The sequence below is a fragment of the Ramularia collo-cygni genome, assembly GCF_900074925.1.
Source record: "Ramularia collo-cygni strain URUG2 genome assembly, contig: RCC_scaffold02, whole genome shotgun sequence".
Taxonomy (NCBI): domain Eukaryota; kingdom Fungi; phylum Ascomycota; class Dothideomycetes; order Mycosphaerellales; family Mycosphaerellaceae; genus Ramularia; species Ramularia collo-cygni.
In genome coordinates this window covers 1680898-1704987 of record NW_019716256.1, presented here as the reverse complement: position 1 = coordinate 1704987, position 24090 = coordinate 1680898, and the positions used below count along the sequence as shown (strand labels likewise).

Genomic DNA, 24090 nt, shown 5'->3' with positions numbered 1-24090 from the left:
TCCTCTTTTTTAAGAGTATAGGTCCTAAGCTAGCTACGCTTAAGGATCTTAAATAGCCTAATATAGTTAGGTTAGAGCTTAGTCTTTATCTTATACACGACGAGCATAAAGTCTCCTTCCTTAAACTTGCTATTAGTATTTATAAAGGTCTTAGAGCTAATAGCCTTAGATCGAGCTACTTTTGCAATTAGTCTTTCCGCTACGAGGCTCCTTATATTAAGGAGCACTTAGTAGCGCTTAGTAATATCGTTAGGATTAAGCTCTATAAGTCGTAGGTATAGGTAATCTCTAAGTATTCGGGGTTCCTATCCGAATAGTAAGAAGAAAGGGCTTAAGCTAGAATTCGATTAAGTTCGAATTCGACTTATATAGAGTGCTTTAGGCAAGTAGAGATCCTATATATAGACGCTCTTACTATAGCACATCTTAGTAAGGATCCGTCTAAGCATACCGTTTAAGGCTTTAACCTTCCTATTAGTCTAGGGATAGTATAGAGTCGTAAGGCGGTAGTTAGCTTAGAGGGTATCTATTAGTATATTAAATGCCTTAGAGATAAAATTTAAGCTATTATCGCTTAAGACTTCTCTAGGTAGCCTAAAGTTCGTATAGATCTCTTCTTGCACGAACCTTATAATAGTCTTAGTCTCTTAATTAGGGACTGCTCTTATAAGTAGCTAGCCTATAGTATAGTCGATTACTATAATAATGTACTTGTTTCTATTAAGAGTAATAGGAAGAGGGCCTACTATATCGATCGCCTATCGTTTAAATAGCTTAAGGGTACGATCGTTTTAGTAGAAGTATAGTTCTTAGGCGGCCGTCCCTAATCGAGGCTTTTTACGAGTAACTTAATACTAGGGGCAGTTCCTTATATAGTCCTCGACATCCCTCTTAAGAGACTACTACTATCCTCTTATACGGAGGATGCTATTTACTCCTAGGATACTAAAGTAGCTATAGTCCTTATAGCAACGCTCTAAGAAATCCCACCTAAACTTAGGGTCGATATATAGTATCTTAGTCCCTAGTTTATTCTTATAGTATAGCAACCTATCCTTAAGTTCTAAGCTAGGCGACTTGTTTACTACTAGCTTACTTAACTTAAGGTCGACGGGCATTTCGCCTATCTCCTTAAAGAGGATTACTATATTAATTACCTTACGCTTAGAGAACTTGCGGATAATAGTTCCTCTAGTAGTATTAAGGTGGAAGGCTTAAGGTAGGGCAGTTAGGAAGTCTGCTGCCTTAAGGGATTAATCTCCCTACTAGGAAGATCCTTTACTAGCTAAGTTAGCTAGCCCTTCTCCTATTAAGTTAGGGCGACGAGAGATTGCATCCGGCATAATCGCCTCGCTGCCCTTACGGTACCTAATATTAATATTATATACTTAGAATTCTTCGATCTATCGTATAAGACGCTTAGTAGGCGTCTTAGAGGTTTTAAGGTATTATAAGCTATAGTAATCTATAATTACTTAGGTAGTATAACTATTCTTAATGTAGTAGTACTAGCGGCGTAAGGCGTCCTTAATCGCGAGAAGTTCCTTCTTATAGATAGGGTAGTTAAGTTCTGCTACTTAGAGCTTACGACCGTTAAAAGCGACCGGATAGAGTTTCCTATCGTCCCTAAGCTAGTATAGTACTACCTTAATAGCCTACTTACTTATATTAGTTTTAATAATAAAGGGCTTGCTTAGGTTAGGGAGTACTAGTACTAGGTAGCTATATAATGCCTTCTTAAGAGCTTCGAAGGAGATAGAGCATTATGTATTCTACTTAATTAGGCGTTTCTTCTTAGCACGTAGGGTAAGGTTACTCTCCTTAAGGTGATCGCTTAATAGTATAGCTATCCTTACGAAGTCTCTAATATACTTACGGTAGAAAGATGCTAGCCTAGTAAACTATCTTACTTCTTAAGCGTTCCTTAGGATTAGCTAATCTCGAATAGAGGCAATCTTGTCCTCTATAGGTCTTACTTAGTTATAGGAAACGTAATACCTATAGAACTCGAACTCTTAGACTCTAATAGAGCACTTCTTAGGGGATATAAAGAGCTCCTAGGCCCGAAGAGCATCTAACACCTGTTTTAAGTACTATTCGTGTTCCTTAAGTATTTTAAAGTACACGACAATATCGTCTAAGTACACTATAACGCTTTTATATAGCTAGTTAGCTAGAATATCGTTTATTAAGGACTAAAAGCTTAAAGGGGCGTTACATAGCCTAAAAGGCATTACCTTGTACTCGTATTTACCTTAACGAGTGTTAAAGGCTGTCTTCTATCTATCTTCTTCCTTAACTCGCATTTACTAGAAGCCTAAAGTTAAGTCGATCTTACTAAAGTATCTAGCTCCTTAAAAAGCGTTTAAGTAATCGTTAATATAAGGGAGAGGGAAGCGGTCCTTAATAGTTACATTATTTAAGGCCCGGTAATCGACATATATTCGCTATTTCCCTTCTAGCTTAGGCACTAGTAATACTAGGCTACCCTAAGCTAAGTAGAAGCGAGCGATTAAGCTACGGATAAGAAGCTCCTTAACCTGCTTCTCTTACTCTATTATCTATACTTAAGATAGTTAGTATAGCTATTAATTTACTNTACTTAAGATAGTTAGTATAGCTATTAATTTACTAGCTTATAGTCGCCTATATCGATAGAGTRCTCTATTRCTCTCTTTATAGGYAGCTTAGCTAGTAATAATAAGCGGAAGAGGTCTAAGTTAGYATTAATAAGCCGTTAGAGAGAGGCTTCCTTACTTAAGRGGGGAGGATCGTCTCTAGGCTYRAGGGGTAGGTTTCTATCGRGCTCTAAGTYCGGRGGACGRATRTCTTYTATAGATATTAAGAAGAGAGGGAGATCTTARTTCTATTTAAGGAGCTCTTCTAGCTCTTAGAGGGAATAGATATCTTYRTTAATAGTCTCCGTTATTAAGTAGTAGAGAGCTRCTCTATAGGGAACTATATATTTAGTACCCYTAACGTTTARGTATAGCTTACTAGTCTAGAAGTTAATAGTTAGGTTATATTATCGGAACTAGGAGAGGCCTAAGATTACGTCGTATCCTCTTAAGTCGAGCACTCTCGCTATAAGGGTACTCTTAAAGTTCCTAAGCTAGTATAGAATCTCTATACTAGTTAAGCTTTCTATTAAGCGGCCGTTAGGGAGTTTAACTTGCCTAATAGGAAGATCTACTTAATGCTAAGGGAACTAGGTAGCAATGTCCTTAGAGACGTAGATTCCTAAAGCTGTAGTGTCGAATAGGAACTTAGCTAGGACTTAGGTGTCCTTCCCTAGTAAGCCTAGGGCTTAGAGAAGATTAGTCCTAATAGCATTTAAGTAATCGAAGCGAGCGTTAAGAGGCATCGAGAGTAAGGATAATTACTAGGGCGATTTATTATCCTCTAATAAATCGTTACTTAGTTTTTTAACTTAGATGYATTACGAGCTTCCTAATTACGTTACTTAGCCTTAAGTTCTAGCTTAAGCTGCTTAGAGCATTTAAACTAGATATAGCTAGCTACTCCGYAGTTATAACACTTCGGAGAGAAGTTAGTCGAAGTAGGCTTACGTAAGTTGTCTTGCCTAATACGTTAGTCTAAGGAGTTTAGGTGTTCTAACTACTATCGGGTAGCTCTCTTCTTTCCTCTAAGGGAGCGATAGGTAGCTCGGTTAGAGCGATTACGTAAGCCTACTTAATCTAAGCGAGGCTCTCTATGTTATTCCGTAATCTCTATATTAGCTATATTAGTTCGCTAGGCTTAGTCTACGATAGGCTATAAGACAGACTTCTAAGAAGTTAAGCTAAGGCGAATAAGTTCTACACGGATCTCTAGCTTTAAGCTATCGTAAAAGGCTTAATAGATAGTAAGATTATCCGGCTTAGGCTAGAGAAGGCTAGAAGCTATTATTAACTTATAGTAGAAGGAGTTAATACTCCCTAGCTGCTTAAAGCGGCGGAATTCTTTCTACAGCTTCTCTTAGTAGTAGTAATCCTAGAAGTGGCTTTAGAGACCGTTAAGCATTATCTCTAAGGTATAGCTTCCTTAGTAGATAAGAGGCTTAAACTTAGTTTCCTAATCTTCCTACTAGGATAATGCATTCTTCTTTATTAAGCCCCCGATAAGGCTAATAAGCGCCTCTTCTATAGGTCTAAACCTCTAGTTAAGAGTAATTATGTTATTTAAGTAGCGGTTAAGCTCCTAAATCTAGAGAGTAGCTATATTATTCTTAACATCCCTATAGTAGTTAGCTAGGATGCTAATAGTCCCCTTAATGCAAGGGGCCCTCTTAGAGGGTTTAGAACCTCTATAGCAACGGTCCCTTAATAGGCCGTCGTTATTATCTAATCCGCTTAAATTAGAGCTATCTCTAGGGAATCCTAAAGCGGTTAATAGTACTTAACTACCCCTATTACCTCTATTAGCTTAGATAGTAGCGGGAGGGTCGTTAAGACGGAACCGTACTAACCCTAGGTCGCTTAGTCCGCGTAGGATAGTAGTACTATAGTTAAGTGCATCGTATTCGCGTAGTCGCTCGTTTTCGGCTTTAAGTTCTTAAAGCCTAGCGGCGACGGCTCTTAAGTAGGTCCTAAAGGTAGCGTCTTCTACATCTAAGGCCTCTAGTATAGCCTTAAGTTATCCTCCTTAAGGAGGGTTTTAGATATAGGAGTATAACTAAAGGTTATCGATTATATCGGCTAAGGAGTAGAAGTCGTACGACTCGCGCTTAAGCGAGCGTCGCGTAGGCTTCGAGGGTCCTACGACGATAAGCGGAGGGGCTTACTCGGCCTAAGAGGCATCTTAAGGGAGAGGAGAGCCTTCCTCGTCTCTTACCTTAGATAGGTTAGCTATTACTATAATAGCTTAGTCGGTTAAAGGTAGATAGTATTATAGAGGTAGGATAGTATAGTACTTTAAGAGAGAAAGGTTATAACTCTTCCTTTTAAATTAAAGTATCCTACTTCGTTTAAGTATAGAGTCTTTCTTAAGCGCTATAGCGGCGAATTACTAAGACACCTTTAAGTAGGGCGGAAGGAAATAGATTACCGTACGTAATGCATTAAGTACCTATTATAGTTATCTAAGATATAGTATATTACATTTCTAGGATGCTTAGCTAAGCTAAGGCGATTAGCGCTAGCTTAGCTATAGTAGTATATGCTTAAGAGGGATTCTTACGGGATATAGCGTATCTAAGCGCTATATCGGCAACTTTCTTAGTATAGCCCTTACTCGATAAGGTAGAGCGAGCTACTACGGCTCCGGGAACAGTTATAAAGCGCTTCCGAGGGCTCTAGCTTAGATATACGGTCTAAGTTAGAGTTTTTACCTAGCTACGGAAGTATATAGCGTAACGCTAGCGTTAAGCTAACTCCTAGGGTAGTCTAGTAGAAGAGTTCTCGTCGCTTTAATCTAAGGGCTATATTAATGTCTAAGATGCGTGTTCTTAAGCTAGTAGGCTTCTTTCTAAATCGTCTTATATAGGGCAACGGGACGAACTAGCTAGCCTACTAGCCCTAAGTAGGCGAGGTAGACTATAGGTCTAGCTAAGGAGCTAGACTTAAGCTCTTAGTTACTAGATGTTCTAAAATAGATGAACTCTAATTAAATCTACTTAAGGGAAAATTCCCTCGGCTATATAGTCCTGCCTAAGTCACGTGGCTACTTAAGCCTTAGGCATACATGCTCAGTTCTTAAGTGGAGACTTTGAGAACAATGTTCCTCGACGTTGTTAACAACTTGACATGTCGGTCGACCCATGCGTCATCAGGATAGGGCCTTGTTTCATTCTTCACATGAATCGGGGTACTTAGTGTATGTGTATAAGAAAGCTAACGCCATCGTCTTAGTGATGGCGGGCTCGCTGGCTGCTATTCGTCAAAATGCCATTCACCTCCCGGCTTCTAAGCTTGTGCTTTCAATTATTCATTCTGCTGGGTACAAGTAGAACCATTACCGCTACTACCATCCAGGATCTACCGAGCTGTKCGCTAGGATGCTATGCACAAGCGGTCGGCAACACGACCTGTGCGGTCAATGATCAGTATGTCAATGCTGGCGGAAATGTGTGCGATAGAGTCTGATCACGTTGGACGTTAGATACTGCCAGTGTACAAAGGGCTTCCAGACGATACTCGACATCGCTATCCCTTGTCTCTGTCACTCAAGCGACTGCCGCACGGAAGACCTCATCGGTAGGTGAATTGGCCAAGTCGCAGGGAACAAGCTAATACACTCTCAGCTGCTCAAAGAGACACGAATAAGATCTGCGCTTCAGCACTATCCTCAAGTAGCCAATCGTTCGCAGCCGCAACGTTCGGTTTGAATGTGTGCCAGGCTGCTGCAACGGGAACGGCTACAGGGGCAGTGACTATTCCGTCCGTGTCTGCGTCGACCACAAAATCTCCCGGCGATAAGAGCAGCGACACGAGCTCAGTGGTCAAGTCCTCGGCGGCACACACTGGTGCGCGGAACAGTGCCAGAACAGGGCTGGAAGCTGTGTCGATCGCAATTGTGGGTATGATGATGTTGGTGCTGTGATAGTCGAGCCAGGAGCAGATGTACTCCAAGGCCCATAGTCATGCAGTAGCGAGCTATGCTGATGGGGCTGTTCATGAGCATCATCTCCAGATTTCGCTCGAGTTGGAAGTGCGCAAGAGGATTGCTGTGTTCAAGATACAGCCTCTTCCCACTTTTTGCTCCAAGCCGTGAACTCGTCCTCTTTGCCGTCCCAGCCAAGTCTAACCGACTCACACGCAATTCGTGCTTCCTTTGTACATTTCTCAAGTCCTTCCTTGACGCTATCTTCATCCAGGTCGTAAAACGAGGCAATCGTATCGTCGATGTCGGTCTGAACGACATACAGCTGCGTTGCTACTTTGTCCAACGCCGCAACCTGCATGTTGTCTCCGCCTTTGAACGTCTTGAATCGTCTCTTGACAAGTGCCGTGTACAAAAGCACAATCTTCTTCAGCCTTGCCTCAGCGCTTTCCACAAGCTTTTTCAACTCTGGGCGATCCTGCGGCATGCTGTTTGCAGCATTGAACAAATCATCCAGACTATCCGTGTCTCCATCCACACCCTCGTCTCCGCTGTCCAATAGCTCATCATCGTGTCCCTCTGTGTCTAGATTCGTGCCTTCCTTCCATTCCTGCAGCTCCTCGATTGCGTCCTTGATCGAATCGCGATACTGTTCCGCCTTTTGTACCGCCAAGCCAGCAATGCCCATTTGCTCCAGCTCGATCAGCGCATCACAAGCCTCCCATACGACACCTGTGGAACTGAGACAATCCCTTCGACTCCCGCCAGGCTCATTCCCACTGGCAATAGATTGCAGCTCCTCCAACAAGTTCTGCACCTCACGAAATACCCGACGTACGCGTCTGTGTACTTCACCGGTCATCTGGGTACCCCAAGAGGCTTTCTCGACTTCGCATATTTGGACGACGCTCATCATTGCAGGAAGACATGTGCCACTCAACTCCCGCAGGACTCCGGCGATAGCGGTCGGTGTGAAGGGTTTGTTGATACCCAGGAGAGAGAGTTTGGTGGTATGCGCTTTAAGGAGTTTCGCAGCATCTCGCACAATATCCAGTGGATTCGGTGGGTTGGGAATTGCTGGAGTCGCTGTTTTATCTTCACTCAGCGAAGATCCAAACTGTCGAAGCAGTGCCAGAGTCGACGAGATCAGCTCGTTCAGAGCCCGTAGATCCTCTTCCTTGGGCGCCATATCACCAGAATCCTTGAAGCGTGATTGATTGTGATGTCTCTCTGCGGAGAATAAAAAAAGTCTCGACTTGCACTTTCGATCCCCGCCTTCCTCTTTGGCTCACCGAATTCCACGTCGCGTCATCCCGATCACTTCCATCTCCCAAACATCGACACATGGCCAAACCCAAAGGTGCGGCCGCCAGTGGCCACATAGCAGATCGCGTGGCACCGCGCACACTGATCTTCGACAATGGTGCACACACAATCAAAGCCGGTTTTTGMACGCCAGAAAAGGAACCCAATCTTGATGACTGCCATCTAGTCGCAAATTGCATTGCGCGTTCCCAGCGCGACAAACTCACTTATATTGGAGCGGAACTGGACGACTGCGGCGACTTTGGCGAATTGCAAATTCGAAGACCTGTAGAGCGAGGCTACGTTGTCAATTGGGAGAGCGAGAAGGCGATATGGGAGCGAACAATCTTCAATCCGAAAAGTGCCCTCCAATGTGAGCCTCATTCGACGAATCTGATCCTGACGGAGGCACCGAGCGCTCCAAGCGCGCTGCAGAGAATTGCCGACGAAATGGTGTTCGAGGAGTTTGAATTTGCGAGTCTCTATAGAACGACAGCGCCTTCGATGAATGCTTATGCGCCATCACCGTTTCCTTCAACCATCATTCAGCCGCAGCCCGGTACACCTCTTGAATGCAGCTTTGTCGTTGACGCGGGTCATTCGCATACGACTGTGACTCCACTCTACCACGGCCGGACCATTCACCCAGCTTGTCGGAGACTAGAGATTGGCGGCAAGACTTTGACCAACCACTTACGAAATCAATTAAGTCGAACGATGGACATGAGCCGAGAAGACTGGATTTCGCAAGAGATCAAAGAAGACGTCTGCTACATCGTCAAAGACTCCACGGACTTCGGCTCTACCCTCGAACGTGTCTGGAAAGGCGGTCAAAAGGATCCAAGGACCATTGATGCGAGCATTGTTGTCGACTACGTCTTGCCAGACTATGAACAGTTGAAACGCGGCTTCGCGCGACCTCACGATCCAAGCAAAGGCGCGAGATTGCGTCGATTGGGCATCGGAGGCACTAGCGAGATGGTGCTGCCGATAGGAAATGAGCGTTTCACCGTGCCAGAACTACTCTTCACACCTAGCGATATCGGGATGCAGCAAGAGGGTGTTGCTGGGACCATCATCCAGAGTCTCCAAGCTCTGCCAAAGGGGCTGTGGCAAGCGTTCCTTGCGAACATTATCGTTGTGGGCGGAACAAGCAAGCTGCCCGGATTTGTGGAGCGTCTAGAGGCCGATTTGCGAAGCTTGGTCGATGACACATATCTTGTGCGTGTCGCACAGGCTGAGGATCCGCTGAAGAATATCTGGCTTGGAGCGGCCAGAATGACACAGAACGAGGAATTACTCAAGTCTCTGGTGGTGACGAGGGCAGAATACTTCGAGCATGGAGATCTATGGACGAGGCGTCGGTTCGCTGGTAAGGTTGGCCGCTGAAATTTATGAATGCATCAACTCAGCTCCATTGCCTGTGTTTCGGCATTGCTGTGTTTGCTCGCAGCGAGCACTGCCTCCTTCGCCAAATCTGCGAAACGCTCTTGGTTAGCCRGACAGTCTTTACCGAGCGCCCGCAGCAACTTAACGCCCTCTTGCTGGACGTTCGGCATTTCGTGCCGGCATAATCGCTCGAGGGCAGCGATTGCGAGCTCATCGTCGCCCATCATCTGTCGAACCTCGACTGATGGCCTTGAAAGTTGGATGAGAAGTCCTGCCACAGAGTGCAAAACGCCGGCATCTTCCTTTGCTGTTCCAATGTGGACAGCCATCTCTAGCAGGGGCTGATGAAGTTTGTCGAGCGTAATGAGAAATTGATAAGTCTCCGTCGGTAGAGCCCATAACAGGTTCCCGATAGTCTGGCACGCGGCAGTGAGCTGGAGACCATTTGGATCTCCAGAATCGCCAACATCCTTTCCGCGTGCTCGCAAGTAGCTGATCACAGCCTTGACTTCCATATCATCAAGGCTGTACGTCTTCGAAAACTCTGGGAGTGCCGCGGTATCAGATAGACACCACACCAAACTCATGCTCAGCGCAAGCAGCAGTTTGGCGTCTTCGGCACCATCCTCAGTCTCCGCATTCAGCGCTGCGACCTTGGACTGTTGAAGTTCTAGAATTCGCCAGACTTTGCCTAATTGCTTCGTTGTAATAATCTGTAATTGAACGCCGGGATCTCGGAGGAAGATCAGCACAGTCTCGATGAGCGATGCCAGTGTCTCCACATCCACTTTGTTGGCGTAGAGAGACGGCAAAAAGAGTAGCTCGTGCAGAGAAACTTCCGGAAGAGGTCGACTGAGACTGGGATCCACTGTGGCCTTTTGCCCACAGATCCACAGTAGCAGATCAATGGCAAAGCTGCATTCCTCAAAATTTCCAGATTTCGCACATAGAGCAAGCAATGCAAGGTGAAGTCCAGCTTCGAAGCCCTTCTTTTGAGAGGCTTCGTGGTCATCGGCGCAGATGTTGTAGAGCACTTTGGTAGTCAGTACCCGGATTTCTGTATCTGGTAGATGAAGACATTGCAATGCCCAAGAGAAGCCGATATCAGCTACGACATCTCGAGCAGCATTGTTATCGGCGCATGCATTGGCGATGCAACGTAGAGCAAGTTCCAGCGTCTCAAGATCGTCGTTTATGCTGCATTCGAGAACATCGATTAGGGTCCTGAGAGTAGCTGGGTCTGCGAGACGATGCCGGACCGTCACATGATGCTTGCTTGCATWGGCTAATATAGCGATAGCGTTGTTGTTGTTCGTCCGGTCTGTAGACGAGATCGAAAGAGACTTCAACGCCGCTTCAACTTCCTCGTCGGTGGTCATGGTTTATTCTTATCTTGGAAGTTGATCGCGGCAAGTGAAGCTGAAGTGACGTGAAGAAGGTTTAGGGACTGACTAATCAATCCCTGTATAGAACGAACTTCTCCAGTCTCCTGATAGATCTAAAGAGATGTCGCAAGCTGTCTCGCCGATCGAATCCGACAACTAAACACAGCTACACCTTCAATATGACTCGCGCACAGCAAACGATCTCCTTGGGTCTCTTGGTCGCTTCTGTAATTCTGTCCTGCAACCCCTTCTGGAGGCCACACTAACAATTGCCAGCTATACACGGTCGCATTGCTCGGACTCATTCCCCTACCACATCTCATTCAGTCGGAGATAATACCATACGTACGATCACAATCGCCAAACCACAGAATCGCCAATTACGAAATACTGATACAACATAGCTGCCTGTCTGGGCCCTGGTCTCCTTCGGCGCATACCTCTTGTTCAAGCTAGGATTTGGCGTCCTTACGTTCAACGATGTTCCGGAAGCACATGAAGAGCTGATGCGGGAGATTGACGAGGCACGGGCAGATCTCAAGAAGAAGGGAGTGAGTGTCGATTGAGAGGGAGGATGTCAAAAGCATAAGCTGGCGTAACGGATTCGGGGGTTATGGGAGGGCGGAACGAGGATACAGCCCATCTTTGCGAGGWTCAATTCGCATCGCTTTGAACTGGGATCTGAAAGTAATGGTACATCTCGGCAATAACCAGTTTAAGACCCGAGCAGGCTTACTTGTAATCGCCAGCAGACGCGGTTTTGATACAAATAGTGTATACTTACTCAAGCCACGATGCTAATTGGCACCTGACGAGCAAGCCGCTTGACATGCCGCGCCAATCATGGTAAGAGAACATGAAGAGAAAAAGGCTGTGGCCAGCTAAATGAATTTCACATGCTCAAACGCTAAAAGTGCTATCAAGAGGAGACCAGCTCATAAAACAAACAAGACATCGACTCTGCTAGGGAAAGTCCCTCCTTACGCGCTCAATAGCGGAGACCATTTCTTGCCCACTGGCCCAACCAGACCAAGACTCACTACCACTCTGAATACCAACTGACAAGGTGCCCCAAATATATCGCTTGTCTCCGATTCTGCCCCAAAGGGGTCCACCAGACTGTCCGCCGCTGACATCCGTGTCCGTGTAGACGGGTCCAAGGCCATCGCAGTCCCAAGGCTTTGAAGAAAGGATTGGGTTGCCTTGCACGCGATAAGGTCTCTGTGTGCCATCGCGGTCTCCAGGGTATCCCATCGACCAGAATCCGGGCCAGTCACGTCTGACACCTGGATCCGCGACCTTGACTCCAAACCAACCCAATTTGTTTCCGAGTTTGTTGTCGAGGACCATGACCGCCCAGTCGTTCTTAGTCCCGCAAGAAGATCCTCCCTTCACATCGTTGAGTGCGATTTGAACAATCTGGCCCGCTCCAAAAGGTTCGCCATTGTCGTAACCAGGAGAGAATCTAGCAGATGCGTTCTCGATCAGAGCGCAGTGCTTTGCCGTCAGGATATGTCTCGGGCCGACAAGTGCTGCAGAGCAAACCACACCGTTGGACCAGCCACTGTAATTTTCAGTCAGTCAATCGCTTCTCAAACGTTTGCCAAGAACCCGAGGATACTCACATTCTACCAACATTCCGCCAAGGGTATTCCCTCGAAGTGAACTGCTCCCGGCTATCTTTGCCATTGATCCATCGCCGCACATAGCCATTGATTGTGTTGCGTTCTTGCTCCGGAATGAAAGGTTCCATTTTCGTTACATTGTCCGGGGAGATGAGCGTTCGGTACTCTTCACTATCCAGGTACAAAATCTTAGGAACGACATCGGTGGTCTTGAGAGTTCGAACAAGACTGTTGTCGAATCCCACATCGTATCTCGCGGTGATGTTATTTGGAGAGTCACGAGGGTGGAGGACTGGTTTGGCGTTGACAACGGTCCCAGCTGCGAGGAGTAACGCCGTTGCGGAAACATGGAGGCGGACCATGGTTGGGTCTCAACGTTTGAGCTAGCCGTTGGGGTGGTTGGTAGAAGTGTATTGGTGTGCAGGTGTGTGAAAGGCTTGATGAAGAAGGGTACAATCTGCAGGAGATCAATCGGGTTTATGTATTCCTCTGCATGTTCTTGTCAGCCTCACCAACGCCGACCCTGCCTCTCTATCGATGAAGGCTGGTGTTGTATCGTTCCATTGCTCTGTTATAGACAGATCTCCAAGACTTTTGTAAGACTGAGCCACACTATCTGGAAACGCCTCTCCGTTTACCGCATATGGTATTTATGGCACCAAATCCCTAGCATGTCACATGCGACTAACCCCCTCGCTGTGGCACTGCTGTACATGCGGCGCGAGACGTGGATCAGTAAGCATTCGGGAGATACGGTACGGGATTTCAGACTCATTGTCATCATCAACGTACATATGCTCAGRTGTGTAGCAGAAGAAAGCAGGAACCAACAGCAAACCCCATCTCGCAACCTTTGACCAGAAAGACTATGGCAGCACATTCTCAACAGTAATCGTACCCAACTCAGTCCTGCCAACGATCATGTCGAGGACTCTCAGAAGTCCCACTCCCACTCATCATCCTCATCGTCGTCGGCGTGTRCAGAAGCGGCACCGTCGTCGAGGTAACCAAGTAACTTAATGTTCGGCTCGCTCTTGATGAGGGCGCGAGCACGGCGAGGTGTGCGCAGGAACAACTCGTCTCCATTTTCGGACCGCGCCCGCAGCCGAAGACCTGTGGTCTGTCCTTCGATAAGAGTGCTTCTGGCATCCGTATCTTCTTCGACGCTCATTGCCGAATCTAAGTCAAGTCCGCCGCACCAGGTCATCCAGCCGTCATTTTCAACAAGTGACTCCTCTGAATCCATGACGGTCGCTTCAGAAACAAGCTCCGGCTCCTCACCGCAAGTCAGACACCAGCAATGCTCTACGTGACCCATTGAGAGGAATGTCGCAAGGTCACAAACGCTTTCAGATGGACTTGGACCAGTCTGCTCCGTTGGGGCTGAGACCGCGAATAGACTTTGCTCACTTTTGAACTGGGCGGCTGTGTCAACTGGCACTCCCTCGGTGACCTCAGCCCTGGTGTCTATAACGACATTGATGATCTGCTCAGTGATTTGCTCAGTGCTGGTACAGGATGATGTAAAGCTGCTGACTGGTGGCCCTGCTGCCGATGTGCAAGATGGATGCGTGCGTTGCATGCTATACGGCTCGCGATTGAAAGTCACATCCTCGCYGGGAGCGAACATGTCGGCAAGATAAATGGCCGAGTCTCCCAGAACATTGCTTTCGAAGTGATGAGCAGCAGTCTCGTTTGCGTAACCTGTGAGGCTGTTCGTGTGAACGTAGGGCACATCGGAGCAGGCAAGCTCGAACGGACCAGACTGCTCGTCGTTTAAAGGTACCGAAGACTCTTCAACGTCTGCTTCCTGGTCTTTCCAGCACACACGGAGCTCGTTTGGATTTTCGTCAAGCTGCTGCGGAGCCTGTTCAAGAATGTTCCAAAGATTAGCAGCAGACGGCAAGTTGGGCTCTTTACCCTTCGTCTCGACGGCTCTGGCTGCCGCAAGGATCCTCTCAATAGCTTGAGTGATTGAATCTTGCTTAGCTGAAGCGTCCGAGACCTTGTAATCCTCGTTCGATGGGTCGTGCAGACCCGCGCCCGGTGTTTGACCCATTGGACCGTTCGGCGGAAGGCGGACTTTTGGCTTTGGCGACGTTGTGCGTGGTGGGAAGAACCGCGATTGCTTTCTTGGTAAGGTCGGTAAATTTCCTCCCCACAGCTGCAGAGAGTGGTACTTCTCCGTGGCGAGGGGCGAGGACTTTGGCTCCTGCAAGGACGAAAGGTCATAGAAGTTGGGTAGCTCCCCCGATCCGACTCTGCCACTCGTCAATGACGGAATTGGTGGACACCAGGTTGGCACTCCTGCGAGCATCGGAAACGGCGAAGGCGGCGGGCTGGCGCGAGGCACGATCAAAGGCGGAAAGTCTGGTAAGCTGAAACCGTGAAATGTGACGGGAGGAAGCGTTGKGGCAGAAGCGGCCACATGCCTCGACCCATCATCATCGGTGTGCCGCGAAGCGGAGGTTGTAGGCACGGCTGACGCTGCCGGTCGGAGATCAGTGAGTAGCCAAGGGAAGATTTCGAATTGAGAGAGCGTCTTTTCAATGTCATGCGAGAGCTGCTCGTTAAGCAAGTGGACGGCGGACTTCCTCTTGTTGCGCCTAGAGTCTCGACGCTTCTTGGCCTCCTTCGTACCACGGCTGTTACGCGAGCGTCGATGCGGCCGAGAARGGTAGACTTCTCTGTCCCACTGAGCCGAGGCCTCCGGACGTGTCAAAGGCGCGAAGCGATTGCCTGTCTGGAGCATCAGTCAGGAACGAGGTAGGTCTTGGTGGGACGATTATGCGGACAAGATGGTGTTCTTGGATGGTGGATGCTCATGTCAAGTTGGCCGGGCGGGTGACCAAACACAGGCTGAGGCCTGTCGAAATGAGCATCCTGGAATCCATTACCGCGTCGCGCGCTGTAGGGTTGTCGTAGGTTGAACGACTGCGTTTCAGGGGTGTTGAGCTTGGGAAACATGGCAGATGGTATCTCCTCTTGCTCGGCGTGCGTCTAGGGATGTGATGGTACAGGCACCTTTTGAATCAATGAGGATCGATGCCGTGTAGGTAGAGGATAAGTCTCAGGCTAGATGCAGATGATGTATAGTGGAAAGAATGGGAGAGCGGAAGGAAAGACATGAGATTTGAAGACGAAGCAGGCACTCGGTTTCTTACTTGCCCTGGTCCCTTTGCCAATGCTGAAGTAGCTGGACAGCACTTTCCCTAGACACCAGCAGTTCCCCGGCTCTCGCGGAAGGCTAGATGTCGATTCGATTAAAGGTGTTTCCGGGTTGAGGTAATACAACGATGGACGTTGGCTCCTTTTCAGTGACTGCAAAGACCTCTTCGTCGGCCCTTTAACATAAATTCCACGAGTTGAACGGGATGCATCTTGACAGACGGAGCCAACGTGTTTGGCTCCATCGCTGAGGTATTGCCATTGTAGCAGCAAGGACACATGTATGGAATGTCAGCTTGGCGTATCGACCTGTCGTCACCACCTGCGAAGCGCTTTAGACGGTCTATAATCATACCAGCCTGTAGGTATATTCTAATGCTTGATGATGGCCAACGCTCCTACAAGAAAGACTGAAGTGTGAGGTTGTCGGGAAGAACGGAGAGAGTGGAGTATGTAGACCCACTAAAATTCAATCCCAGCTCCGCTTCAACCTTTTTCGGATCTCGACTCCTCATCATCGACCAGCTAATCTTCAACCTCGCCACCAGCTGTTCGTCGCTGTCCCTCCGTGTGGCCGGCGCTCCAGGAGTCATTCATCGCACACTCGTCCCTCTCTCGCTCCTGGGGACGCTGGATCGCCCTTCTAAGACATTGTTCAGCGCCGAATCCGCGGTCATATATCCGTTGCAAACGCCGAAGCCACTTGGAGTAAGCGGACTACATCATCTCTCTCGGATTCACCATTCAAGGCCATGCCACCGCACAATGGCGAGGGTGTTGCACGAAAGCCGGCCAGTAGGTCTCATCCTGCTCCAACGCGTATAGTACCTGCAATTCCTCTGTCCCTGTCCCGTGGCAAGCCAAACCGGACGAAACAGAATGTGGTAGCCGCGTCCACCGCGGCTCTCGAGCAAAAAGTGCCAGCTGGCGCGGGACAGGACAATGCGCAGACGCACGATCAAGAGGATGTAGCAAAAGCAGCGGCGCCAGCTCAAGAGGAGGGTCCAGGGCATGAAGCGCAGTCCAATGGTGGTGATCGCGTGATTGCGCCGTCAGTTGGCACTCCAGTATCACACAGCAGCGTGGCCATGTCGGCATCAGACGAYCACGCTGCTGCACCCTCCAGCGAAAGCGCTCCTTCGAGTGAGGCATGGACAAATGGCCAGGCAGAAACGCACAGCCCAGCTGTTGTGTCTAGCCCAAGCACTGTACGCAAGCCCTCGGACAGGTTTGAGATGCGCCAGATCAGGACGGAGCTACCACCTGCATTCATTCCGGCTGAGCAGTTCGCTCCGCGTTCCGCCACATCTTCCCAGACGCGCCCGCATCCACACGCTCTACCGCACGGACATCCTACCAATCCCAGCGTAGGCAGCATTGTATTTGGCGGCCGCGATTCATGTGGCTCATCACCTGCGCCGCCATTATCGGCAGGATCTGCTTACCTTCCGCCTCGCAACGTCCCAATGTATGGCCACATGCACAATGGGTCCGAGACGCAGGGATTGCAAATGGTTCAAGGCAACGAGCAATTCACCCAACGCCAGCCAGGCTTCGTTCCCTCTGTACCTCAGCAACCCTACCAACCACAGATTGAACACCCTCACGCACACTTCCGATATCCTTCCCGCGAGGTCCTCGCGGCTGGGATCGTTTCGCCGCCTAATGGCTACGCTGCAGGTTCACGCTCGGGATCCCCCTTTTCGCCACTTGGACCGGAGTCCCAGAGGCACGGCTCTGACCTTCCGTTCGTCCCTGGACATGAGCATCTATCTAATGGTGGTAAGCACATCCCTCAAGGACCACGAGCTTCGTTCACTCGAAACGCTCGTCCCATCCCTCCACAAGTCCAATACCACGTCCCACCCCCACCTCCTCTTTTCCCGTATCCTGAGCTGGCGACCTCCTTTGAAAATGCCGAGTCACTCCGCGGGTACGCTTTCAATCACTTCAACAATCCTGACTTCGCCGATTGCGTTCTCGAGCTTGCCGATGAGTATGGCGGTCGTCTGCCATTGGAGGGTCACCGCATCATTCTCAGCCGTAGCCCTGTGCTTGCGGCAATCATCCGAAGCAATGATGGTCCAAATGCGACAGTTCCTAAGCCCTTGGTGAAGGTGTTTTTGAGTGGCAAACAACTACGTATCCAACCAGTCGTGCTAGCGATCAGATATCTTTACGGCGGACCATTGCCGCCATTTGACATGTACGATTCTGCTGCACCGCTCGGATCCTTCAGCGTCTCTGTGAGGGAACGGATGGATACTGCCCTACAGCACATTGCCACTGGCTCCTGGATGGGCATTGCCGCCATTGCTCACCGTGGCGTCGACATGGCGGCGAGTCTCCTCAATTGGGACACAATCTCATCTGCTCTAGAGYTTGCGCTCGATGGCGGGATCAGCCAGATGTGGCCCATTGATGACGGCGAGGAGCAGCACAGTACATGCTCCAGCGACGACTCCGTGACCAAGCCCGAGGCGGGGGGCACCCCAAAATACGGCCACTACGCGTCCGGTCTGCTGCAACGAGTGATTGAGTTCACGGTACAAAACATACCCTCGAACTTCTACATCGACTCGGCTGCACCAGCCTCGTCCGCGGTACCTCGCCTGCCTGTACCTCCTCCAAAACATGAAAGCAAGTCATCCAAATCCGACCCAAGACTGAGTAAGATCAAGTTTGGCGATATGTCGGCTGAAGCAGAGATCCATCAGCGGCCATCTCCTACAGCGACGGCGATCTCAAGTCTCCTACTGTCTTTGCCGTTTCCCCTCTTACGTTACCTGCTTGAGCACTTCCTTCTTACCGAGCGCCTCGGGGCAGAGACGGTGGCATCCATAATGCGCCAGATCGTCGGTGAGCGTGAAGCCCGCCGGCTCAAAGCATCCAAGGCTCTCGCGGCCAGCCAACATGCCGGCGGACTCGACACTTATCTAGTCCAAAACCTGTATTGGCAGGAAACTGTCGAGTTCTCCGATCAGAGCCGCTCTGGCTTCCGGCTTGCCCGTAAGCGCGTTGGTATGGACACGCCACCGAGTTCTGGTACTGAGTCCGAACGGCATAGTGGCTGAATGCCTACTAGTCCCTCATCTTCGCGATGAATTTCCTGTTTCTTATTTTGCATAGCAAGCGGAAGGCGTTTCGGTCGGCGGATGAGGAATGTGTGATGATCGAGTGGCCTTGAGAAACGGACTTTTACTTCCCAAACTCGCCGTTCACCTGGGTTTAATTTGGACATGTGGGCAAGAAAAGTTTATTGAACTTAGCGGGTTTGCTGCTTTGGTGATATCCCCTTCTGGACATGCTAGCTACACATGGCGTAGATACGTGGACAAAGCGATTATGATTCTTTCGATGCCGACTCGCAGCATAATATTTCAATGGCTCAAGGCGGAAACGCATACAACGTGTATGTGAACTGCAGTCACAGCTCCCTCGAAGCAGATCTCAGCTAATGTCACATAGCCTCCAGATCAGTTTCCTCTTTGAGTACAATTTGGGCAGCGCTACCTCGTCCACGCCGTACTACATTCACCAAGCACCACGGCGTACTTGCACGGACTCCAAACAATCGACTCGACGATCCTGGTGCTTTTCAATGTCAGAGCATGTGCACAATGGCTGGCTGCAGTCTTTTGTTTGCGATGTCTGATCGGTCAGGTGTCTTGGGGTCTTGGTCTTACAGCGTGGGCAGCGATTCACGCCGGACTTGTTGGCGCTCTTGTCTGTGGCATTCAATGCCTCAATGGGCTCCACAATCGTCCAGTCGTCGTGATCTGATACAGCATCTGGCGAGTCCGGCCAGTCGGAGGCAATACGTTCTAGTCAGTCGACGTTAGCCGATAAGCACAGGATGGAGGTGTCAATACCTCACCGTCGCCACGGACAGTCTCGCCTGGAGCTGTCAGACTGCGTCTCGGTGGAGGGAAAGGCAGCTTGCTGGTGCCGGGGACTGGATCCACGGCTACACGGTGGATTGCTGGGAGCGATAATCTGCGGGTCCTCTCCGCTCCGCAACTGTGGATCGGCTGTTCTTTGTAAGCCATTGACGATGGCATGTCACATCGCAGTCGAGCGAGGATCGAGTCCTCTGTGTGCTCGTAGGCGAAAGGAGGGTGGGTGCTGAACATTGTGCTGTACTTTCGCCTGACATATTCTGGAACTGACATGGTGGCGAGATTGGCACATGCAAAGGTGATGTTGAGAGTCTTTGCGGGGATGAACTAGATAGATATATGGTCCACCTTTGTGGTACGTCTCACTGGCATCCTCGCTCGAGCAGATCGCCACATGCGTGCATATAAGCGAAGCAATGCGGATGTGCATCAGATGTGGTGTGAGAAGTGTTGGCATTGCTATTCGCATCGATGCATTGGGGCGAGCTGCGATTGAGGAGTCGTTGATACGAGCTGCAGTACGCTTTTGAGTCTGTCTCAACATCATATCCAACAATGTATTGTACTCTACGATTGAGCTCGGCATGAGGGTGACATGCAATTCCCCACAAAACTAGAACATCAAGCAAAAAGGCATTTCTTTCGAAACGCAATTATGTACATTGATGCATCGCAGCATTATACATGCTGTGTCCATGTTGCTATGCTGACATGCGGGAGAACCGCTCGCTTAAACCCCTGCTCATGGAGCTCAACGTACATTGATTGCGGCACTGATATGCGGGTGAGGGATCCTCACAGCGATGCAGCCCAGCTCTCGATTCCAGGGCCCGACTTGGTAATACAGCCCGTCTTGCCATGGTGGGAACTCCGATAAACGATTGTTTTATTGTTGGTTGATGTTGAGGAGATATGTACTTGTGCAGTGTAGAGGGTTACCATTGACTACCCGTACTGGAACAAGAAGCACAATTGTTTCATTCGACACCATCCTCATCTCTGTCGTGAGCCAGGAAGGCGACTTCGCCGATATCCGTCTCGCTGTTATCACCACAGCTGGGATGCTTGTCTCGGGCTCGTGGTGGTCCGGCTCRTGTCGAAAGCTCTCGCAATCGCGCCACACCGAACGGGACCTCCAAGTTCGATGAACCTGTGTGAGCATCGCACAATAAGGAGAGAAGAAGCTGAAGAGTGTAGTGAGCGTCGTTCCCACCGCAATGCAGAGACGACATCGCGTGAGGTACACTTCGAAGCGTCAAGAGCCTATGCAGAGAGGCCGAACGTATGCCAAGCGTCTCCGCAAGCTGGTGAGTATCAACAACACCTGTCACTAGGGTCTCAATTTGCAGATCGAGTGAGTCCATGATCTGAATCTCATTGGGAATTCCGTGTCCTACCAGGAGGATCTTCCGTGGAGTGCCCTGGTCGGACCTGCTGCCGAGCTCGTCAGACACTATTTTCGAGAGCTCACAGCTGTTTGCTCTGATCGTTTGACCAAACATAAAAGGCCGGTTGCGTTGAAATCTCTTGAATGCAAAATTCTTGTCTTGAATGTGGAGTTCCGCCCTTACAGACGGGAGAACATCTCTGCTGTCAAGAGTGGCAAAGCCTACCTCGTTGATGCCTTCATTCTCTGGCTCACCTTCGAAATCGATCGACACAAACACAAAGTCTGAGAATATCGGTGTCGAAATCGGATTCTCGCGGATCAGGTCCGCGCTGAATTGCTGTAACATGGATTGACCCACGAGGTACAGGTATTGAAGTCGCTCCTGCCGAGCCTTCCGAGCCATTCTTTTTATGAGCTTGGAGAAAGCTCTCATTCCTTCTTCCAAAATGTGTTCGATGTCTTCATGGTCAGGTCGATAAGATTGGTAGTAGAGCTCTTTGTCGTAATGAAAGACCTCCCGGACGTAGTTGCGCAGATCGGGAGGTGCGTGGTACCATCGCTTCTTCCAGCTCTGGATCTTTTTCGGGGTAGACAGGCCTGACACATATATGCGAAATTCGTTGAGCTTCGAAAGTGGCAGGCGAGGGGGTCGGGATGCTGGACAGATTGAAGTCGCGGGCATGTTTTTGGACATCTTGACCGCAAAGATTGTGCGAAAGCACCTTCAGTTTTGTAGATAAGATGTCGGACAGAGCTGTCACACCTAGTTWAATCTTGCGAAGATAACATGAAAGCCAAGTTTGAGTTTCGCAGCTTCCACGGGACCGGCTACCGAATGATTTGGGCGCTGGGCCCTCCAGTCGAGACGAAAGTCAGGCATGCTTTCTTCGCTTCCAAGGTTCTCTTGTACTACGCTTCCTTTAAGCGCCAAGAATGCATGTGACAGATGGTAGATACGCTAGCATTGGTAAATGTGAGATGAACTGGTACCAGTACTGTGAAAAACTGGTAAAGGCAGCTGCACTTGCTCTTTCCGGGCCAATCCTTTCCCTTAAGGCTCAGGTCTCCTCGCGGCCAGATAGACGCGGATTGCTGTGACTATGCCTATAGCACTTTAGCCATGTCCATGCAAGAAACTCTCTCGAAATCGGAGAGACGGAGCGTCCTCCGCGGTCCATTGCTCCCGTCTCGTGTCAAATCGGTCTGACAGCTCACGGATCTGGTGCCGTATAATTCCTACGTTTGATCGTAGTGCTCCAGGTGGGACCATCCAAGGCGAATCGCGTGAAATCTTGACTACGCTTCACTGTGCCCCTGACATTGCAGCCCTTCTGCATCGACAGTCTCCTTTTCGGACATCTATGTCGKCGGGAATTCTGAAGCAGTATCAGCCAGGCATATCTGTCTGACGCCATTTGTCGTCGTGGCAGTAGTGGCGACGATTTCAGAACTGCGTGCTGCATAGTCTCAGCTCGGCTGACGTTGATGTCGATGTCGATATTGATGTCTGTACCTTAGCGACATCGGCGGTTGGCCTTCGGCATCGGAAACAAGGAGCGAGCTGCGGCACGAACGGCACTCGGCGCTCTAGTGCTCTTCCGCCATTTGGACAGTTTGGTTCGCGGGGCGCGTGGCAGCCATGTTGTTGGATCATTGAACTTTGAAAGCATTCCATGTTTCGACGTTTCTCTTGTCCAGCACCCGTTGACAATCCAAAGTTGCAGTGATTGAGTTCTGGGTGACAACGGGCAGGGCAGGCAAACTTTTTATGTGCCAGGATCAGCTGCTTCGAAAGGCCTGGGACAAATTTTGCCACCATGTCCCTGCCATCGAAGGAAGAAGCCGACAGGGACGTCGTGCACAACAATAGCGCTCCCAAACACGAATCTTACCCCGTGCAACCTCCTAGAGAAACAGTGGAGCCATCCTATACCGATGAAGAGCATGAACAGTTGGACGAAGAAGCCAGAAATGCCTACAATGGAGCAGAGCTGGAAACCGTCGCATCCTCAAAGCCATCCGTCAACAACATTCGATCCGTGCCAAATGGAGGTCTGACAGCATGGCTGCAAGTCTTGGGATCCTTCTTTCTATTCTTCAACACTTGGGGGACCGTAAACGCCTTCGTAGGTACATCGATGCTCGTGGCTCTCCAACATACTAACGTTCGACCAGGGAACATATCAAACCTTCTACGAAAGTGACTTCCTTTCCTCCACATCTCCCTCAACGATATCCTGGATTGGATCACTACAAGGAACCTTGCTCATGCTGATAGGGACCCTCACTGGACCGGTCTACGATGCAGGCTACGTGAGATCTCTCGTAGCGACTGGATCCATCCTCGTGGTATTCGGCCAGATGATGCTGTCACTGTCAACCACCTACTGGCAAGTCTTTCTTTCCCAAGCCGTCTGTATCGGTCTGGGGACCGGATGCCTGTTTGTCCCATGCGTCGCGATCCTCAGCACATACTTCAGCACCCGCGTCGCCACAGCTATGGGTCTTGCGGCCGCAGGATCAAGTTTCGGGGGCGTAATTTATCCGATTGTCTTCCACCGATTGCAGCCCATGATAGGCTTCGGCTGGACTACCAGAGTCATGGGATTCATGATGCTCGTCACGCTCGCAGTCTCCAATAGCGTCCTCAAAGTCCGCGTACTTCCAGACGCACGACGAAAATTCGTGGACCTAAGCGCATTCAAAGAAGGCCCGTACGCGTTCTTCGTTTTTGGCTGTCTGATCGGATTCGCCGGACTGTACACACCCTTCTTCTACATTCAATCCTACGTAATAGACACCGGTATCGCTGATCCCAGTCTGGGATTCTACTTTCTGGCCATTCTTAACGGATCCAGCTTATTCGGCAGAATCGTTCCTAACATCGTCGCGGACCGACTCGGCCCGTTCAACGTTGTGATACCATGCGTCTTCGCTACCGGGCTTCTGGGGATCTGTCTGATTCCCACGCGAACAGTTGCATCTGTAGTGGTTATTGCTGCTCTCTATGGCTTCTTCTCCGGGACCTTCGTGTCTCTCCCGCCAACGATTTATGTACACATCACGAAAAATCGCGGTATGATCGGTACGCGTATGGGAATGGGATTTGCGTGTACGTCGATGGGGATTTTAATTGGCACTCCTATTTCTGGGGCCATCCTAWCAGGCAGCAGCTACACCTGGGTGTGGCTGTTCGGTGGCCTGCTTACAATGGCAGCGGGTTGCTCGATCACTGCTGCGCGGGTCAGCAAAGGCGGTTGGAGTCTCAGGAAAGTTGTGTGAGAGTTAATCAATGCTATGGTCACTTGTTCTCTCAACAGCCGTCTGGAGCCAAAATGTATGGTGTATGGTCGACATGATGACCCAGCGTGCGTACAACCGCCGACTGT

General features: G+C 49.4%; 10 protein-coding genes; 4 read left to right on the top strand and 6 right to left on the bottom strand.

Annotated features, from left to right (window-relative positions):
- Nucleotides 1–6670: 6670 nt before the first annotated feature.
- Nucleotides 6671–7729, bottom strand: RCC_02210 (uncharacterized protein; the record flags this gene model as incomplete). Its single annotated transcript, XM_023767492.1, has 1 exon — nucleotides 6671–7729. The coding sequence occupies one exon, from the start codon at nucleotides 7727–7729 to the stop codon at nucleotides 6671–6673; it is 1059 nt and encodes a 352-aa protein (XP_023623260.1).
- A 155-nt stretch (nucleotides 7730–7884) lies between these two features.
- On the top strand, nucleotides 7885–9234 carry RCC_02209 (related to actin-like protein; the record flags this gene model as incomplete). Its single annotated transcript, XM_023767491.1, has 1 exon — nucleotides 7885–9234. One exon carries the CDS (start codon nucleotides 7885–7887, stop codon nucleotides 9232–9234), a length of 1350 nt encoding a protein of 449 aa, XP_023623259.1.
- Nucleotides 9235–9248: 14 nt separating this feature from the next.
- On the bottom strand, nucleotides 9249–10613 carry RCC_02208 (uncharacterized protein; the record flags this gene model as incomplete). Its single annotated transcript, XM_023767490.1, has 1 exon — nucleotides 9249–10613. The coding sequence occupies one exon, from the start codon at nucleotides 10611–10613 to the stop codon at nucleotides 9249–9251; it is 1365 nt and encodes a 454-aa protein (XP_023623258.1).
- Nucleotides 10614–10798: 185 nt separating this feature from the next.
- RCC_02207 (related to dolichol-phosphate mannosyltransferase subunit 3) lies at nucleotides 10799–11185 on the top strand (the record flags this gene model as incomplete). XM_023767489.1 has 3 exons in its annotated part: nucleotides 10799–10846; nucleotides 10896–10964; nucleotides 11024–11185. 3 exons carry the CDS (start codon nucleotides 10799–10801, stop codon nucleotides 11183–11185), a joined length of 279 nt encoding a protein of 92 aa, XP_023623257.1.
- Nucleotides 11186–11582: 397 nt separating this feature from the next.
- RCC_02206 (uncharacterized protein) lies at nucleotides 11583–12606 on the bottom strand (the record flags this gene model as incomplete). XM_023767488.1 has 2 exons in its annotated part: nucleotides 11583–12183; nucleotides 12245–12606. 2 exons carry the CDS (start codon nucleotides 12604–12606, stop codon nucleotides 11583–11585), a joined length of 963 nt encoding a protein of 320 aa, XP_023623256.1.
- Nucleotides 12607–13178: 572 nt separating this feature from the next.
- RCC_02205 (uncharacterized protein) lies at nucleotides 13179–14996 on the bottom strand (the record flags this gene model as incomplete). Its single annotated transcript, XM_023767487.1, has 1 exon — nucleotides 13179–14996. One exon carries the CDS (start codon nucleotides 14994–14996, stop codon nucleotides 13179–13181), a length of 1818 nt encoding a protein of 605 aa, XP_023623255.1.
- Nucleotides 14997–16164: 1168 nt separating this feature from the next.
- Nucleotides 16165–18486, top strand: RCC_02204 (uncharacterized protein; the record flags this gene model as incomplete). The annotated part of the gene is made up of 1 exon (XM_023767486.1): nucleotides 16165–18486. The coding sequence occupies one exon, from the start codon at nucleotides 16165–16167 to the stop codon at nucleotides 18484–18486; it is 2322 nt and encodes a 773-aa protein (XP_023623254.1).
- A 386-nt stretch (nucleotides 18487–18872) lies between these two features.
- On the bottom strand, nucleotides 18873–19545 carry RCC_02203 (uncharacterized protein; the record flags this gene model as incomplete). XM_023767485.1 has 3 exons in its annotated part: nucleotides 18873–19006; nucleotides 19099–19236; nucleotides 19290–19545. The coding sequence occupies 3 exons, from the start codon at nucleotides 19543–19545 to the stop codon at nucleotides 18873–18875; spliced, it is 528 nt and encodes a 175-aa protein (XP_023623253.1).
- A 743-nt stretch (nucleotides 19546–20288) lies between these two features.
- RCC_02202 (uncharacterized protein) lies at nucleotides 20289–21395 on the bottom strand (the record flags this gene model as incomplete). The annotated part of the gene is made up of 1 exon (XM_023767484.1): nucleotides 20289–21395. One exon carries the CDS (start codon nucleotides 21393–21395, stop codon nucleotides 20289–20291), a length of 1107 nt encoding a protein of 368 aa, XP_023623252.1.
- A 1123-nt stretch (nucleotides 21396–22518) lies between these two features.
- RCC_02201 (related to monocarboxylate transporter) lies at nucleotides 22519–23983 on the top strand (the record flags this gene model as incomplete). XM_023767483.1 has 2 exons in its annotated part: nucleotides 22519–22827; nucleotides 22877–23983. 2 exons carry the CDS (start codon nucleotides 22519–22521, stop codon nucleotides 23981–23983), a joined length of 1416 nt encoding a protein of 471 aa, XP_023623251.1.
- Nucleotides 23984–24090: the final 107 nt, after the last annotated feature.